Source organism: Dromaius novaehollandiae, chromosome W (genome assembly GCF_036370855.1).
Source record: "Dromaius novaehollandiae isolate bDroNov1 chromosome W, bDroNov1.hap1, whole genome shotgun sequence".
Taxonomy (NCBI): Eukaryota; Metazoa; Chordata; class Aves; order Casuariiformes; family Dromaiidae; genus Dromaius; species Dromaius novaehollandiae.
The window spans coordinates 7,700,018-7,717,340 of record NC_088130.1 but is presented as its reverse complement, the minus strand read 5'-3'; the positions used below and the strand labels follow the sequence as shown (position 1 = coordinate 7,717,340).

The 17,323-nt window shown below is 40.7% G+C and overlaps 1 protein-coding gene across 13 annotated transcripts in view; it reads left to right on the top strand.

Moving 5' to 3' along the window:
- Positions 1 to 17,323, top strand: part of LOC135324128 (proteasome adapter and scaffold protein ECM29-like) — a 78,608-nt gene that overhangs the window by 39,933 nt on the left and 21,352 nt on the right. For 12 of the 13 annotated variants that reach the window (XR_010385480.1, XM_064499692.1, XM_064499686.1 and 9 more), the window contains 13 exons: positions 1,570 to 1,650; positions 2,669 to 2,900; positions 3,389 to 3,480; positions 5,231 to 5,365; positions 7,057 to 7,222; positions 7,640 to 7,812; positions 8,979 to 9,080; positions 10,719 to 10,842; positions 11,693 to 11,838; positions 12,847 to 12,901; positions 13,695 to 13,809; positions 15,687 to 15,752; positions 16,015 to 16,132. Coding sequence is in view for 12 of the 13 variants with exons in the window: in XM_064499692.1 (XP_064355762.1) it covers positions 1,570 to 1,650; positions 2,669 to 2,900; positions 3,389 to 3,480; positions 5,231 to 5,365; positions 7,057 to 7,222; positions 7,640 to 7,812; positions 8,979 to 9,080; positions 10,719 to 10,842; positions 11,693 to 11,838; positions 12,847 to 12,901; positions 13,695 to 13,809; positions 15,687 to 15,752; positions 16,015 to 16,132 (1,605 nt within the window). In the remaining variant the exon portion in view is untranslated. The remainder of the gene's footprint in view (positions 1 to 1,569; positions 1,651 to 2,668; positions 2,901 to 3,388; positions 3,481 to 5,230; positions 5,366 to 7,056; positions 7,223 to 7,639; positions 7,813 to 8,978; positions 9,081 to 10,718; positions 10,843 to 11,692; positions 11,839 to 12,846; positions 12,902 to 13,694; positions 13,810 to 15,686; positions 15,753 to 16,014; positions 16,133 to 17,323) is intronic. The other variant, XM_064499689.1, reaches the window with a different exon arrangement.

The following is a 17,323-nucleotide window of genomic DNA, read 5'->3' as shown; positions in this document are numbered from 1 at the left end:
TCCTCCTTCCTGGCCAGGATGTGGCTGCTGCTCTCCTATTTGCAGGTTCAACCGGTAGTGAGGCCAAGCGTGTATCCCAGAGAGGCACACACACACAGAGGACACTGACATGGCCAGCTACGCAGACAGACTGCCACAGACAGGGGCACTGCCTTTAACACCACCCATGTATAACGCTACCAGAACTTGCATAAAACATAAGTACAGCTAGCCAAGTTCCGTTCCTCCTTTCCGGCTGATCGGGATTGAAGTTCACTAGTGAGAACACACATGTCCTTGTTCTCTAGATTCACAAGCACACCCACATTTGTGTATCCCTCAAATATCAGCACAGGCCCTCAGCCCATCTAAAATCCCTGCCCAGATCCTGGGCCCTCTTACCTGCTGTACGGGTCTCCTACTTGCCAGCTAGTCCAGCTTGGATATCCCTCGAATATCCAAAATCTTCATGTTTGTCTTGTTCCCCCCCCCCCCTTTTTATCAGTTACAAAGTCCAGGTTGGCCCTCTCCAAAGCTATGCCTGTAGTGTCTTAATGGCCCGTCAATTAGTGGCTGAAGAGTTTTGCTCTTTGTCACTGTCTCAGTTACCGCTTGTCTATCAGGTTTGTGTCTCTGTGTTTTTGTTTATCACTTTCCCTGTTATTTATTATCCCCTTTGAACTGAAAAGGTCCTTGATCTGATAACCTTAGTGAAGCAGATGCTCTCACGTTCCACATATCCTTACACAGTTCAGCAAAGGATCTGAGAATGTACTTAACTTCTGTGGCACTTAAATATATGTTTATTCACATGCATAGATGTGTTGCTGAATCCAGCCCTGGCACTGATTTGCATATTGATTAAAGAATACTGAAATGCCTTACTGCTGTGCTCTAACTAGAGATCATTGGAAACCTTCCAACTGCATATTTTTCTGTTGGAGTATTCCAAACTTGTCAAAATTAACATTGCTACGGGAATGTGTTGACTTCACATTTGTATATGAAACATGACGGGTTTCCCACCAGCTTAACATGCCAACCTTCTATTTGGCAGGCTGCCATGCACTAGGGATCTCAAGACTCCCTGGCTCTTGATACAGTACAGACTGCATTCTGTAGGCTGCTTACCTCTCAGAAGTCAGGAAGCTTGGCTTCTCAGCAGCCTCCCAGGTCAGAGCTATAATGCCTAAGGTTTTTTGGCTGCTTGTCAGCTGGGAAGCCTGAGTTGGGAAGTTTTTGAGGTATTTTGTTTTGAAATTTTAAAACATTTTTATTTCTTTCATCAGGAAAAAAGTGTTCTTCCTTCTCCAACCTTCTCCCCAAAATTCCCTTTCATGGGAAGTTTCAGAATTTCCACTATTTTTGTTGATTGGTTCTAATAGGGAAGTAAAATCAATGGTTCTAAAAACACTCTTGAGGTGGTTTTGTCAAATGTACTGCACATTTATTTTTATAGATCTTTTGTATATTTTAAATTGCTAAGCAGAAGATAAATATACAGTTAGTAGCAGCAAAATTTTGGTGACCTTTCTAATATCTCTGTTGTTTGTGGGCCCGAATGTTCCACTGTTAATATACTCTGTTTAGGCCTCTCATCGAATGAAAACGCCAGCTAAATACATGACTGGAACTGCAGCCTTGCCTTTCAATCCTGCCACATTTGGAGAGGTAACTGTCTGTATTTCAATTCCTTGGTAATGTGTACCATCGTTTAATTTAGAGACCAGCATGAGAGGCTAATGGTTATCACAAATCACTCTGCCTCCTGAAGTTCCTCATCTATATATCAATCTTGGAAAGAACTCTGTTTACTTTATCTGTCCCTCCTAAAGGAAAAGTTTGGACAGGATTTTTGTGGGGGGTGGTTCTAAGAGGGCTTCACAATTGCTTTCTGAAGCATACCCAACTCCATAACTTCCCAAAAGAAGGAACTGACAATCCTGTGTAATTTCCCATCATGCTCCTTGAGACTGCTCTTCTGTTTTCATAGCAGATTCCCTGACTTCATTGAGCTATAGACACAAATTCAGAGGTGGCGTATGAACCACATTAGCAACGTGGAAGGATGAGGCATGCTAAATTGAAGTACAGGCTGAACTCCCTGAAAGAAGGCTACATCAGGTTATGATAAACTGAAGTTCCATTTATGATTTAGCCTCTTGAGTATGTTGTGGACACTGTAAGGTTGTCTACCTACACAAGCATATTGCAGAACCTGGTTCTAAGATTGCACAGTAATAGTATGAGAGGCAATGGATACAAATTGGAGCACAGGAAATTCCAACTAGATATAAGGAAAAAAGAATTCACCATGCGGGTGGTCAAACAGTGGAACAGGGGCCCAGAGAGGTTGTGGAATCTCCATCCTTGGAGATATTCAGAACTTGATTGGACACAGCCCTGAGCAACCTGATCTACTTGGCCCTGCTTTGAGCAGGGGGTTGGACTAGATGACCTGCAGAGGTCCCTTCCAACCTAAATTATTCTATGATTACTTTTTTAATGCATTATATGTGTTCTTACCACATTGTTGGACTGTTCTGTCTAAATTTGATTAGAGGAGGAACTGTCTTGTTTTGGGCGAGTTAAATATAACATCTTCCTTTCCCTTCTGCTGGCACCTGCATGGTTTTCCAGGTGCTCTGTGCACTCACTAGAACCCTGTATTTTTCTCTTCTCTCCTTAGATAGTCCTGTACCTGCGGATGTGCCTTGCTCACAGTGCAGGTGTGGTACCAACTTTGCAGAGCTTGGCAGACATGCAAGATCATGCTCCAGCCATTGGACGTTACATAAGAAACCTCATGTCTGGCAACCATGTATCTTCCTCTTCCTTCTCCTCCTCTTCAAAAAGTGTAGAAACCAACCCTGTACAGATATATATTGGCCTTCTTCAGCAGCTGTTATCTGGTGTTGGAGGTGAGAAGCTATGTGCAACAATGTATTTGGAAAGAAGAGAAAGTCTTTCATTAGAAATCGGCTACCACACCCAATGCTTTGAACTTGGCTTCAGTAATCACAGGGTTGCGACATAGGCTGTAACCCCTTCATTTTAATCTTGTTCCCTCGTATGCTGCTGTGTAGGTGTGAGAAAGTAACATAGTAAAATTGCAGTATCACTTGAGATAATGCTTTAAAATTGCAAGGCTATTGTCTATATTTATTACAACCTCCTCATCTGTGAACATTTCCTGTGTTCTGACTTCCTTATTCTGATCTATTAGTTTGTTTAATATCCCTAAGAGATAATAAATCTTATTTTTTCAATATTATTTGGGATCTTCAATAAACTGAAAATAAATATTATAAAATGCCTGGCATTTCTTACCTCTTTTTACCACTAATATAGTTAATATAGTTGTAAATATTGCATTTAAATAAAAAATGTTTCTTTAATTACTGTTTAGGTTTGCCAGTCATGTATTGTCTTCTAGAAGTTGTTTCAGTGTATCCAGAAAAGCTAGCTGCCAGATTTGTTGACAAAATAGATTGGATAAAGGTATGTTGAATACCCATGTGGGTTTGTTTGTTGGTTGGTTGGTTTGTTTTGTATTGGCATTAGCAGAATCTGGTACTTTCTCATGATGAAAATTTTCAAATTGAAATTACATGATGGTCTGACGCTTATACCTATATTCAACAATTCAAGAGATCTTATATGAAAGAGATTAGGGAAAATGTTTTTTGGTGTTTTAATTTTATTGATTTTGTACATTGCACTGTGATTTCTGGATAGTCTGTCCCATTAATCCCCTTGGGATAATCGGTCAATTTCTCCTTTGCTCAGAAGATCTGTTAAACACCAGAAGAAGAATGAAAAAAAAGTCTGTAAATTTTTGAAGGATTTTTTTTTTTAAATTGGGATGTTTCAGTTAGATGGTGTGACTGGGTGACTTCCCAGAAAAGGAAACAAATTTGAGCCCTAACAATTTTAAACCTGTTTCTGTGGAGCTTTTTTATTAACAAAAAGCAAATCAGCTGGAGTCTACTGGGGAATAATCCACAGAGAATGCACCTTTCCCTGGGTTCTTGTCTGAGCAAGATTCCTTCCTTTTCATGATTCTCTTTAAGCATCCAGTGTTTGTTAACCTCTTACAGGCCACAGTGCCTTTGCTTTTATAGAGTGATCTACCATAAAAGGATTTTTTAAGATGTGGTCAAGTTAAAGAAACATTAAAATTGCAAGTGTTCTGATAATTTCCCCTACTAATATCTGTACCAATGTACAGAATTTAACATATCTCATGTAGGTTTAAGTGTTGAGTCTCAAAGGGGAAGATTTAACAACATTCTCATTTTCAGAATTGCTCATCATTTCTAGAGAAACTTTTTCCCCCTTTGACTTGGTATCTGTTAGCAAAATTATACTTCCAGAAATGATGACTGATACTACCTAGTTCCAGAAGTACCTTTGTGAAACAAGATAGCTTTATTCCTTGTGTGATTTCACTTTGCCAAGCAGTAGTAATGAAGGAACAGCTCTAGTAGATCGTTAGAAGTCAGCTTCGTGGGCTGATGCAAATTTTGAACTGAGTTAGAATTCTGTTTTCAGGACTCTTGACAAATCTCACTAATTTCTTGTTTGTTTGCTTGTTTTTTGGTCATTTCCCTTCCCCCCAGTGACCCAAATCATTTAAATCCTTGAGCTTGAATTTTTCATATGAATATGTTGCACTATATGTCAAGTTAATGGCAGAGGTAAGGTTACATCTTAACAAATGGACTGATGTTTCCTAAATGCAACTTTATAACAACCTAGATAATAAAAGATTTTTTATACAAAGTGGATGAATTCATTTGACAAGTGTGATTCTCCACCCCCCCTTCATTTCTTTTACCACCATTGCTTTAAATAGATTTAATCTCTTGGTTTTTTTTTTTTTCCTTTTCATTAATAAAAAAGAAATGGAAACCAAAGAAAAATGTATAACCCAGGAGAAAAAAGCGTCTTTACAATTCTGTAGTGCTTTTTTGTCTTGTTTTGTTTTGTTTTTAGCTCAGTTTGGATGGAAAATATGGAAGTTCTTTGAGGACAAAATTCAGCAAAGCATTCAAACACCATGCTTAATTCAGAAGTGGTGAGTAGCCCTCTTGTGGCCAGTGGAAATCTTCATGCTAAAAGTTAAGCATGTAATAAATGCTTTGCTGAATTGGATCCTAAGCAGATTCTAAACAGATTCTTAGTCAAGAATTTTATGGTGTGGGGTTTTGTTTTATTTTGTTTTGTTGTCGTTGTTGAACTTGTGCAGAGTCTGATGAACACGAACAAAGAAGAAATGCGTGAGCTTGCAGCCCTGTTTTATTCTGTAGTGTTGTCTACAGTGTCTGGAGATGAACTTAAGGCCTCTGTACAGCAGCTGATCAAGATGACAAAAGACAATCATGTAATTACATTTTCTTTATCTGTTCTTTGTAGCTTTTTAGTGACATTTGAATAATGGCAGATCTGAATCTCGCAGTGTGTCTGGGATGTATTAGCCTTATTGTGGGTGTAAAATGAAAAAGTGCTGTTGAACTAGTTGGCTTCTAGTTGGGTGTTGGGAAGGAGTTTTTGTTATAGGCAAGCAGAACAAATCTTTAAGTAAATCAATCACTGAAGCTATTAGCTTAGTCACAAGGGTTTTTTTGGTGACACTTTTCATAAGCACAGCCATCACAGTCATGAATTTATCAGCTTTAGTCAGCTAAATATTCCTTGTCCTATTGAATAGTAATGGATTATACCACTTATCTCAAACAGCTTTTTGGTTTCTTATTTGTGGATGACTAAAAGTACTCACAGAACTGAGAAAATGTTTAACTTGTTACTCATCCCCCTTGCCTAGCTAAACTATAGCACCCTTGTTGCTTCCCATCACCTCAGGGCAATGAAACCTTGTGCTGACCAGCAACCTTTGCTAGGCGAGGCCTGGCTTCTTTCCACCCTCACAATGTGGGGGTCAGCAGCCCTCTACCTCCCATAACTGTATCACTACAAGGTGGGTTCTCTTTCCCTCCTGGAGCCCCTTCCCCCTCTCCTTATTTTTCATCTCTGAATCTTACCACTAATAAAATTGAGGGGAGAGTCATTAAAACTTCCTTTCCAAAAAGTTAACTCCCTGGTGTGCTTTGAATCCTGAAGTTCGATTTCCCCTAAATGCTGTTTTTATCTCAGTCCTTCTAAAGGACTTAATGGGCCCTTGTTTCATATGTCAGATAACACATAACAGGTGCTAATCAGTTTGTCTTACTTAACAAACATTGATTACTTTGATTCTATGAAAGTTATGTCTATGAGCCAAAGCCATGTTCTTCTGAAATTGTTGAGACTTCTTGTAGGCTTAAAATCAAGCATGAAGGGTGCCATTCCTCAGTTTTACTCAGGATGCAGTTTCTGCAACAACAAAGCCAGCAACAGGAGGTTCTCAGCCCCCCTGCTATCTCTTGCTACCCCATTATTCCCCCCTTCTTATTTTGGTTGTACTTTATTCTTACAGCCTTATTTCTGCACAGAATCCTTTTGCCAGAATCCAACTGTGGGAGAGAGCACCATTGCTAGATAGTCTCAGTGCCAAGTCAGCACTGAAATAATTATTGGTTTTGACATTTAATTGTGATAATTAGGTTTCATAGTCTGTGGCCTCCTGAACTGCATAGAGGAGATGCCCAAGAACAGATTTTGTCCACTTGTTTTAATCTGAATGTGCCCAGTTTTAGGTAGAGACAGTACAGTATTGTGTTGGTTCACGTCCAGAAGGCTGTATTTATAAATTAGATGACTTGGATTTTTTTTTTTCTTGCAACAGCTAAGGAGAAGACTTTAGGGACATGAGTTCTGGTAATATATATATTTTTTCTTTTGACGTGTTCTCCTAAATCTCTCGGAGTTTTGTTAATTTTCCCTAAAGGACTCCATCCAGCAGAAAGCACTAGCAATATGAAGCTATACAGAGTCTCCCATTGTATGTTAGAACTCAACATTCTCAAGGGTGACTTTCCAGCTGGTTTGCCCATATGTCTTTTTATATCAAATTTATGTGCAAAACATGACTTATTTTAAAAATGAGATTTCCTATGCTGTTGGTATTGTCTGTAGAGCCCGGAGGTCCAACACAGCTCCTTGTTGGCTTTGGGATTCACAGTAGGAAGGTACTTAGCCAAAAGGAAAATCAGAGCAACGGAACTACGTGACATAGAACAGCCAAACACTGCAGTCGTGCTGGAACAAGAACAGCTTGTAAAGTCAACGACAGAGACGATAGGTAACTTCCCACCTGAGACTTTGCTACATGTGATAGTTGTTTTTCAGTCACACCTGACTGAGAACATTTCTAAGATAGTCTGCCTATAGAAACTGTGTTCTTGATTTTACATGTCTGACGGAATTTCAGGTCTGTCAAAATGTCATCTAATCAGATGTACAAACATAACCATTCTCAACTGCAATTAGGTAGACCCCTAAATAGGGGTGTGCCATTGCCTAGTCTCTTCTCAGTGACTCTTGTTTTGGTTTTGTGTCAGCGTGATACATGCTTCCCTCCTGCTATAAAGGAGATAAACACTTAGCTTCTTGCTTGAGTAAAATTTAAGTGCCTGCCTGCTTACTATTAATGTGTAATGAAGTGTGTAATGTGTAATGAAGGCAAAAATGAAGTCATTCTGTTTGTGTTTTCCTGTAGGGTTTTTTTTGGACAGCACCTCTCCTCTCCTCGTGGTGGCTGCTTGCACAGCTCTGGGGGAGATTGGCAGGAATAGCCCCTTGCCAATCCCCAGTGAAGGCACAGGATTTACAAAGCTCCAACTTGTTGAAAGTTTATTGGCCCGAATCCCTTCTAGCAAGGAAACAAATAAGGCAAGGTTTTGTGATGTTGTTATGACTCTTGCTTCTTTCTAGAATACCCTATCCCCAAGTTTGTTTATCGCCTGCCAAACTCAGCCTATTATACACATGTAAATATTGTGATAGCTTGTAGGGAGGCATAGACCAAGACCAAGAGTTTCAGAACACCATTTTGTATGATCTGTGTGTGTGTGAGAAACAGTCCACGCATAAGTCACTCATTCATAGTTACCAAGTTGAAGCGATAATTGGGAGGCCAACCCCAATTATATGCTCAGAAATGGAGTTTGTACTAGCACATCAGTTGCTTTTGGGTGTTCAAAGAGTTCCTTTGTAGGCTTTTGGTTTTGTCTGGGTTTTATACAGTTTTGAAGCCTTTGTTCACTCAAACCGGTGACTACCACACCCTTTAGATATGATCTGAGTTACAGGATCCTTGTATTATACCTATTTCTTTCTCCATTTATCCTGTTTTGTGGATTCAGCAGAACAACCAGATGATCAATCGGGGCTCTTCTGGAGAACAGCCAGCCCTTTGGCTTTGTGGGTTATCAGCTAGCCAGTCCTTGGGAAGCTTTCACACATGATTCTTAAAGTTCTTTCAGCACACACTCAGTACTCTTCTACTCTTTAGTCTTTTCTTCTGGTAACTATTTCTCCAGTCATACCTAAGGAACCCATTCATTCCCATAAGGTTTTTTTTATGGCAAGCTTTGTTTTTAAAGTTGTTCTTACTGAACCTAATCAGAGTTTTGTCATTGGCTGGGGGGGAGGAGGGGAGCAGAATTAGGCCAAGGGCTTTCAGAAAAATCTAATGTTGTCTAAATAATAATAGTGTGTGCTTTTGTATCTCCATAACTAGGGGCTCATGGGATGAAACTTATGAAAGGTGATAATTTTAATTAAAAAAAAATCAGGAGCATCTTCTTTCACAGCAGAATGCTTTAGCCTGGAGAATACTTCTCAAAAGGAGCAGAGCACTCATTTTGAACTTTTCTGTAGGGGAAAGTCATGACTTGACAGGGAAGTGCACTGGTTGATCTCATGAGTCTCTTACATCTCTAACTTCTGCTACCTTGGATGAAACTTCATCAAGGAGATGTGAAAGAGTGAGTTGAAAGCACATCTTCTGGACTTACTGGGAAAATTGTGTGTTTGTTTGTTTGTTTATATTTAAGATGAAAGAACAAGCAATACAAACATTAAGTTACTTTCCAGTGGGAGATGGAGATTTCCCCCACCAGAAACTACTGTTGCAAGGACTAATGGATTCTGTGGAGGTGAGACACTGAGAACATGCTATTCCTTATACTGCAGTGAGTATTTCCACTAGAATATATTTTAATACTCTGAGGCCAGGTTTACAAGGGGACATTGAGCTGTCTTTTTGTAATAAGTCATTTGGGTTTTTTCAAAGCTGGCTTTAAAGTAGAGAGCAGAGGCAGGTTTTGGGCTTGTAAACTGTGTATATAAAACATTTTAGAATTTTAAAAGCTTGCCAGTTTAGGTCTCCGCTCCAGCCTCTTACATAGATATGTCCTCCCACTGAGGAGGACTATCTGTATGTATAAAGTTAAAAGGGGATTGTAGTAATGAAGCCTTAGGGGGCTGTATGTTGGCCTTCAGGAGTATTTAAATTATCTACTTTTAGAATAAACCTTTTTTTTTTTCCTCTCATCAGAAAGGCATCAATTCACATAACTCAAATTAAAAGTTTTGTTTCTTAATAGGAAGATTTGTTGTTGTTAATCTGAATGTACCACTGTTATAAATGCACTGTGCTTTGTTATAGTACTGGAGAGCTGCTATACATGCTGCAACAAGCTAGAAAGTAGAATTAAACTAATACGCACAGAGGGTTTTTTTTTTCTTTTTGGGGGGGCATTGCACATTTGCGGCTTGGCTTTACCTTTCTTACTTGATCATATTTATGTAGGCTTCAGCATTACAGAAGCAGGTATTAAATATCAAACAGTCTGTCTTTGGGTCCTCCAATGTGATCAAACAAGCAATAACAACGATAAGAATGTTATGTGAATATCTACAAAATGATGCTTATGAGTGTCATGTTTATGTTCTGGAACTTTTTCAAGGGCACTAGAGCTTCCTTTATAAAACATTTGCTTGAAAAAATGGTAGATCTTAGATTGTGGGAAGCTAAGGGCTTGCTTCTTCAAAGGCCCGAGCATCTTTTGCTTCCATAGAGTTAAGGAAAGCAATCTAGAAGGTACTCAGCAGTTGGGAAAAACAGTTCTTAGAGCTAGAGAGTCATCATAAATAATGGCAAGTAGCAGCAAAGTTCTGCACATTCTGTTCCTGAGGGCCTAGAGGAATGGTGGAAAGAGAACAGAGAAACAAAGCAAAATTTTTCCTTTGTCCTTTTTATGTGGAAAATAAATTTGTGCATTTCTTAAAAATGGTTAGCGTCAGGGTGGGATTGCAGGAGAATCTTTTACTGCTACTTACTACAACAGAGCCATAAGACTTATCATTAATGACTGGCAGTTTTGTTTTAAATGTATTTTTTTTTGTTTTATGTTAATCCTGTCTCTTCAGTTCCTCTTGTTTACTAATTTGAACCTATGCAGAGACTGGCATTTGCCAGTCTTTTGTAGGAGGCTTTTTGCCAGGCTTTGTAGGAGGCATACTTGTAGAAATGAAATGTGGAGATTTTAGCCCTCATCAGTCACTTTGGAGAGCTGAACACAGCCTCAGTTTTCATCAGCTTCAGTGGGACCGAGCTGCCAAATTGCCTGGGCAAGTTTGAGAAACTCAGCAAAAGTGTGATCTCATTGCAAATTGGTGCTGAGAATTGGGGTGGGGAAAAGAGATTGCAGTTCCATGGAGTGAGGGCCAAAAGTTTTAGGGTTTATTTAATTAGTATTGTCAATCAGTGAGGTTACATTGTGTTTTTTCAGGCCAAACAAATAGAACTCCAGTTCACCGTTGGTGAAGCCATTACCAGTGCTGCCATAGGAACTAGCTCGGTGGCTGCCCGTGATGCATGGGCAGTCACAGAGGAGGAATATACCTCTCCTGCAGGTAGGCCTTCCTAATAGAGGAAGCTAGGGTGTGGAAGGCAAAATTCCACAGCCCAGTCCTAAAACTGAGCTCCATAGCTTTAGCATTTCTGTGGCTTCTTTATCAAACGTAATTAATTCTTTGTTACTTTTCATTGCATTTGTTTAAGATTTTCATTATGCTTTCCCAAACTGTATTAGTTTCATATGTAACACACACAAACCTTGCAGAATAACATTTTGAAGCTTGCATTGGAAAATGGGATCATAAGAATGAATTCCATGTCTTTTTTCCAACAATTAGGATTGATATGATTAAATGACATTCACATGTGCAACTTGGGAATCTACACACTTATCTGATTCTGTAGTTTGTTTAAGGACTGAGATTCTGGATCCATTGAAAATGTGAGCATGACATAATGCTAGCTCCAAAAAAGGTGGGTACAAGTTTCAGCTTCAGTCCTGCAAACGATTGCTTAATGTTGTGAGAGCAGTCTCACAGGTCTCAGGTATGCACAAAATTAAGCATGTACAGAATTGTGCAGAAGCTGAACCCGGGCTTTGCTTTAGGAATTCTGAGTCCTAACAAAAAAGAAATGTGGTCCACTAAAGCCTACACAGTCCTAAGTGGTGCTTCTTCTGGATCACAGGCTCTGGAACACTTTCAGAAAGGGTTAGAAGTGTGTCTTTGCTGGAGTCACTGGGAAGGTTTTTCTCCTGGGAAAGACTTTTCCTGAGTAAGCAGAGGTGAAGGTGTAGCCTGAGTATTCAGGTGCTGATTAGGTTTTCCATTGCTTCTGCGCATTATATTGAAATGAGCATGTTCAGCCTTAAAGTCCCCACCACCACCTTTTTCCCATTCCAAATAGATGCGAAAGTGAATGACGTGGTCCCCTGGGTTCTAGACCTCATTTTGAACAAACACATTGTCAGCCCCAACCCATGCATCAGGCAAGCAGCCTGCATCTGGCTTCTGTCAATGGTGAAGAAGCTGAGCACACATGAAGAAGTTAAGGTAAGGAGCATGCCTCTTGCCTACCACCAGCCTCTCTTCCCTATTTTCACTCCTCAATTCCTTCCTGTCCCTTCCTTTCCCCTCACTTCTATTGCCTCTTTTCCCTGGTGCCTCTACAGTCCTTGCTAAGGTCTCTGTGAGATGCTGCTTGTCTCACGTTACTAGGAGAAGATACTTGCTGACTGCCCAGTTTGCTGCCTTTGTAAACATCTGACTTGCACTGAAATCAGTATTAGCTTAATATAAATAGCTGTTACAGGATAAAGTGTCAGAATGTCTTCCTTTGGGTAGAAGAGGTTGGTGTCACTATAATTTTTTTTTCTGTTTGTTTGTTTTGCAAAATATTAAGAGGAGGGGAAAAAGGGGAGAATTGGATGGAATTTCTGAGATTAAAATCTGTGAAGTAAATGAGCCCAACTCTGCTCCCTGGTGGAAGTTATGATATGCTGCATGCATTTAGTTTTTTTGGCATGCTTTGGTGAAAAACTTGTATCTAGGGGGCTTGTCTGTGATGAGATGTGAAAGGTTCTATTCAGGGACTTAATAGAGCATTCCTGAACAGAATGTCTTCTCCCACAACAGTGGTGCTATAGGCAGTGATGGGGCCAGGTAATCACTTTTTGGCCATGCTCTGTAGGTAATTGATAGAGCTTTGGGAGAATAGGTGCTTTGCAAATTTTAACCATTGCCTTGAAAACCTTGCCATGTATTAGCCTTGTCTAAACAATGGACCTTGAGGGAGGCAACTAAATTATTTAGATCCTTGGCCCCTCAATTCCTTTACCTTCCTTGTTTAGCACATGGCAGTATGCGGTTTATAAATGGTGTGGAAAACTTCAATCAGGCTACTGCTTACCTCTCTGGAAGGAGGGCAGTTCTTGTCACCTGTTGCCCAGATAGGCAACTCTGTTGATAAAATAGCTTCTTTTTATCTGTTAGATGGCCTAGAGACCAGATAAGGGAAGCAAAACCTGAAATAAAAATAATGACCTTTTACTTATCTTTCAGTCTCACCTCAAGGATATTCAAGGTGCATTTGTTTCATTTCTGTCAGATAGTGATGGTAAGTACTATCATATTTTTTGAGTTTGAGTTTTGTCTTTTAGTAGGTTCTTAACAGAATGGAGGGAATCTTTGAAAGGCACAAAGTCACTTGCAGCTTCTCTGTCAGTCAGCAGTAAAAAAAAAAAAAAAAAAGACTGCAGAAATATTCATTTCTGCGCTAAAAGGAATGATTTCTTTCATACTGTTGCATGTAGAAACAGGATGCAAAACTTCTCTCCGCTGAACAGCCCCCAGCACAAATCTTTTCCTGCATTTCTCCCTGCAGACTTTAACAATGTCAGTGTCTTGCTTCTGCTCCACTTTGGGCAGCAGGGCACATATCGCTGAGTTCTGCATGAGCAGAAATTCTGAGCACAGTTTAAACAAAGGGTTCAGCATGTGGGTCTAACTGTGGAAGGAGTGGCATCCAACGACCTAATCAAAGCTCATTAAAGTCAGAGAAGAGAGTCTTCCTGTTGATTTTCCTGGGCTTTTAGTTCAAGGGCCAGCAACTTTGGTGTCAACAAAACGTTTACAGCTCTTGAAGTGCTCACTCCTATTTTAAAACCAGCAAGGAGAATTTACACAAAGATGTCGCCTCATCTGGTGGGGATCTGGGCCTTCAAAACAAGCTACTGCTTTAGAATCCAAAGTCTGTGTCTTGCCAGACTAGATCTGTTCTAAAATGGAGGACTGTGAACTGCAGCATAGAGCTCCTGTTTCCTAGATCATGGTTTTAGTTGGATCTCGTTGGAATGTTTATTACTACTTACATGCTCTTCTTTAATTTTATTTTGTGAAATCTATTGCAGAGCTTAGTCAAGACATTGCTTCAAAAGGTCTTGGGCTGGTGTATGAACTAGGAAACGAACAGGATCAGCAAGAGCTAGTCACCATGCTCATTGATACTCTTATGACTGGGAAAAGGTACGGTGAGCTCAGGACACAGTGTGAGAGCCCTTTGAAACATGTGTCTCTTCTGAGAGATCTGTTCTGCGGTGGGGGAAGCCAATATGCACCTATTCCCAGAGCGCTGAACCAGAACAATTCTCAGTTAAGTTTAGGGTTTGTTGCCACTGAAGGTGTTTCAATTTTATTCCATTTTAAATTCAACAAAGCTTCCAAATAATGATTCAGATTCAGTCCTGATTGAAGCAGTTAAATTGTTTTGGGTTTGGTTGGACTCCCTGCTTGCTGCATTGTGGGATTGCAAAGGACAATGACCTATTGTTGCAGCTCTGAACAGTTTAGATGTTGCAGAACTGGAGACTCACCTTGTGGCTGAAACGCACCTTTTGCTGAGGAAGTGCTAATGGTGACTTGTCTATTTTCACAGAATCACAGAATAGTTGAGGTTAAAAGGGACCTCTGAAGACTGTCTGGTCCAAACCCCCTGCTCAAGCAGGGTCAACTAGAGCAGGTTGCTCAGAACCTTGTCCAGTCGGGTTTTGAATATCTCCAAGGATGGAGACTCAAAAGCCTCTCTGGGCAACCTGTTTCAGTGTTCAACCACCCTCACAATGAAAATGTTTTTCCTCATGTTCAGACGGAACTTCCTGTGTTTCAGTTTGTGCCCATTGCCTCTTGTCCTGTCACTGGGCACCACAGAGAAGAGTCTGGCTCCGTCTTCTTTACACCCTCTCATCAGATATTTATACACATTGATAAGATCCCCCCCCGAGCCTTCTCTTCTCCAGGCTACACAATCCCAGCTTTCAGCCTCTCCTCGTATGAGAGATGCTCCAGTCCCTTAGTCATCTTTGTGGCCCTTCACTGGACTCACTCCAGTATGTCCATGTCCTTCATGTACTGGGGAGCCCAGAACTGGATACAGTACTCCAGATGTGGCCTCACCAGTGCTGATTAGAGGGGAAGAATCACCTCCTTCAACCTGCTGACAACAGTCTTCCTGATGCAGCCCTGGATGCCGTTGGCCGCCTTTGCCGCAAGGGCTCATTGCTGGCTCATGTTCAACTTGTTGTCCACCAGAACTCCCAGGTCCTTCTCTGCAAAGCTGCTCTCCAGCTGGTCTTTCCCCAGCCTGTACTGGTGCATGGGGTTATTCCTCCCCAGGTGCAGGACTTGGCACTTCCCTCTGTTGAACTGCATGAGGTTCCACTCTGCCCATTTCTCCAGCCTGTCAAGGCCCTTCTGAATGGCAGCACAGCCCTCTGGTGTATCAGCCACTCCTTCCAGTTTTGTATCGTCTGCAAACTTGCTGAGAGTGCATTCAGTCCCATCATCCAGGTCATTAATGAAGATGTTAAATGGTACAAAACAGATTCTAGTGCAAATGAAGCTGGTCTTATATCCCTCCTGGTTAGGAGGAAGCAATTATGTTGCATGAGTGCTGGAAACCCTCTAACAGCCTGTGAGTGACAAAAATTTAGGCTAGGTGTGTGGGGAACTTGAGGGAAATTTCCAGTGGTGGTGAAGAGGAAGAGATGAATGGAAATTTAATTTCTTCCTTTTGTTGTGGGCATGTGCTCTGTTTATATGTATTTGCTCTCTATGGTTTGCCTTGTGTCTGAACTGAAATAAAAAGCCAGCATTCAGTGTTTTGACACTTCACTTTGCATTGCACAGCAAAACTCTAACTTTATGGAGCTTGTGTTTAACATTCCACATGATAAGGGTTAATGAGATTCCTTGCAGCATATCTGTATGATTTTTGCAGGATTGGAACCTAAAGAACGAGCAGTTATTTTTTTAACAGAACAAAACAAATGCAGTTGTTCTATAGTGTCCAATCCATTCAAGGACAGGGTTTGGCAAAGCTAATACTGTACCTCTTTTACCTCAAGAGCTAAACGTGAGGTGACTGGAGAAACTATGGTGTTTCAGGGAGGCCTGAGCAAAACCCCAGATGGGTAAGTTCACTGACAGTCTCCATGACAGCAGGCACAATCAGTGCTGAACCAGTATTCCCTTTCTCGTAAATGTTTCCTGAGTTTTTCAGTCCTGTTCTCTAAGTTACCTTAATTTTTTAGTGGTAGTAGTAGTAGTAATAGTACAGATAGGGTACACACTTCTCTCTGTCTGCTTTAGGCTATGATTTGACTATAGAATTAGGTATTATGGTATTTCTGTAGCCAAAAATAGTGACACTAATTTTCCTTCTGCCTTCCCAAGTCAAGGTTTCTCTACTTACAAGGAACTTTGTTCGCTGGCTAGTGACCTCAGCCAGCCAGACCTGGTGTATAAATTCATGAATCTAGCCAACCACCATGCCATTTGGAACTCACGGAAGGTAACTTGCTGCTTTCATAACACTTCCATTCCCTCTGTGAACTCTGGAAAAAACAGTAACTGTTTTTCTCTAACTCTGGCCTTTATTTCCCCATGGTTAACTGCACATGAGGGCTTTTTTGTGTTGATATTTTTGTTAGTTCTAATGAGATTCCACCAGCCTGAGGAGAGAATTTAAGATTTCTTGAAATTCTTACAACAAAACATTGATATCACATTCACTGTTCAAATCGTCCTTCATGTTCCACTCTGAATTATCTCTGATCACTTAGTGTTAACTCTGGGAGTGTTTAGAGGCCAGGTTCTGGTGTGACCAGGCATTGGGTTAATATTTACAAAAAGATCTGAACTTTCAAGCGTGAGAGAAACTGAGCTTTGGCACATAAGAGGGTAGAGAAAGTATTCAGGAGCCCAGTTCCCAGTAACACCTGCCTAACCACTATTGACAAAATAATAACTTTTTTTCTTATCAAAAGCTCGAACTCTGATATTTTAAAACTGCTGGAACCTTTATCAAAGCCTGTTGTATTCACTTCCTGCAGATAAAGTAGCATCATGGATATTTTAAGATTTATGTGTACTTTGTGAACTTTAACTCAGGGACTGTATTTTTCACTGGATTTACTTAAGGATGGAAGAACTAGTTTTGTCCCTGGGAGTGGGCAGTGCTCTTTTTGTGCTCCAGGTAGGCTGTGTCCTCTGTACTGGAGCATGTATGCTCCCTTCTTGAGGTTTTGATTCACTGGAAATGCTACTTAGTACAGAAAACAAGTCCCAACATTAGCTTTCTTCCAAAGTCTGACAAATCATCGTTTCCTTCAGCGCTTCCCTCTTTCTGCACTGAGACTCCTAGAGTCACAGGTGCACAGGTAGCTCTCTCCTACCCTTGTGGAAATTCACCATCTGGGAGGAGTAAAGGGAATCCGCTCAGCAACTGTAGGGTGGGCTCTAGTGTTTCTTAACAGGAGGGTGCTTCTTCCCTGGATGCTAGATTCTGTCTCCCTGTTCCTTATTGTTTGTACAGACTCTCAATCCTCAAAGCACCTGTCCTCATTGGGAGGTGAAGACAGACTTTGTCTTTATTAGACTTGCTTCTCTAAACTGTGACTCAGACACTGCATCTAGTCCTCTGAATCTCTGAAGTGGGATTTTTAATGGCAGTTTTGATGCTGCTAGTCAAGCCATGTGGACA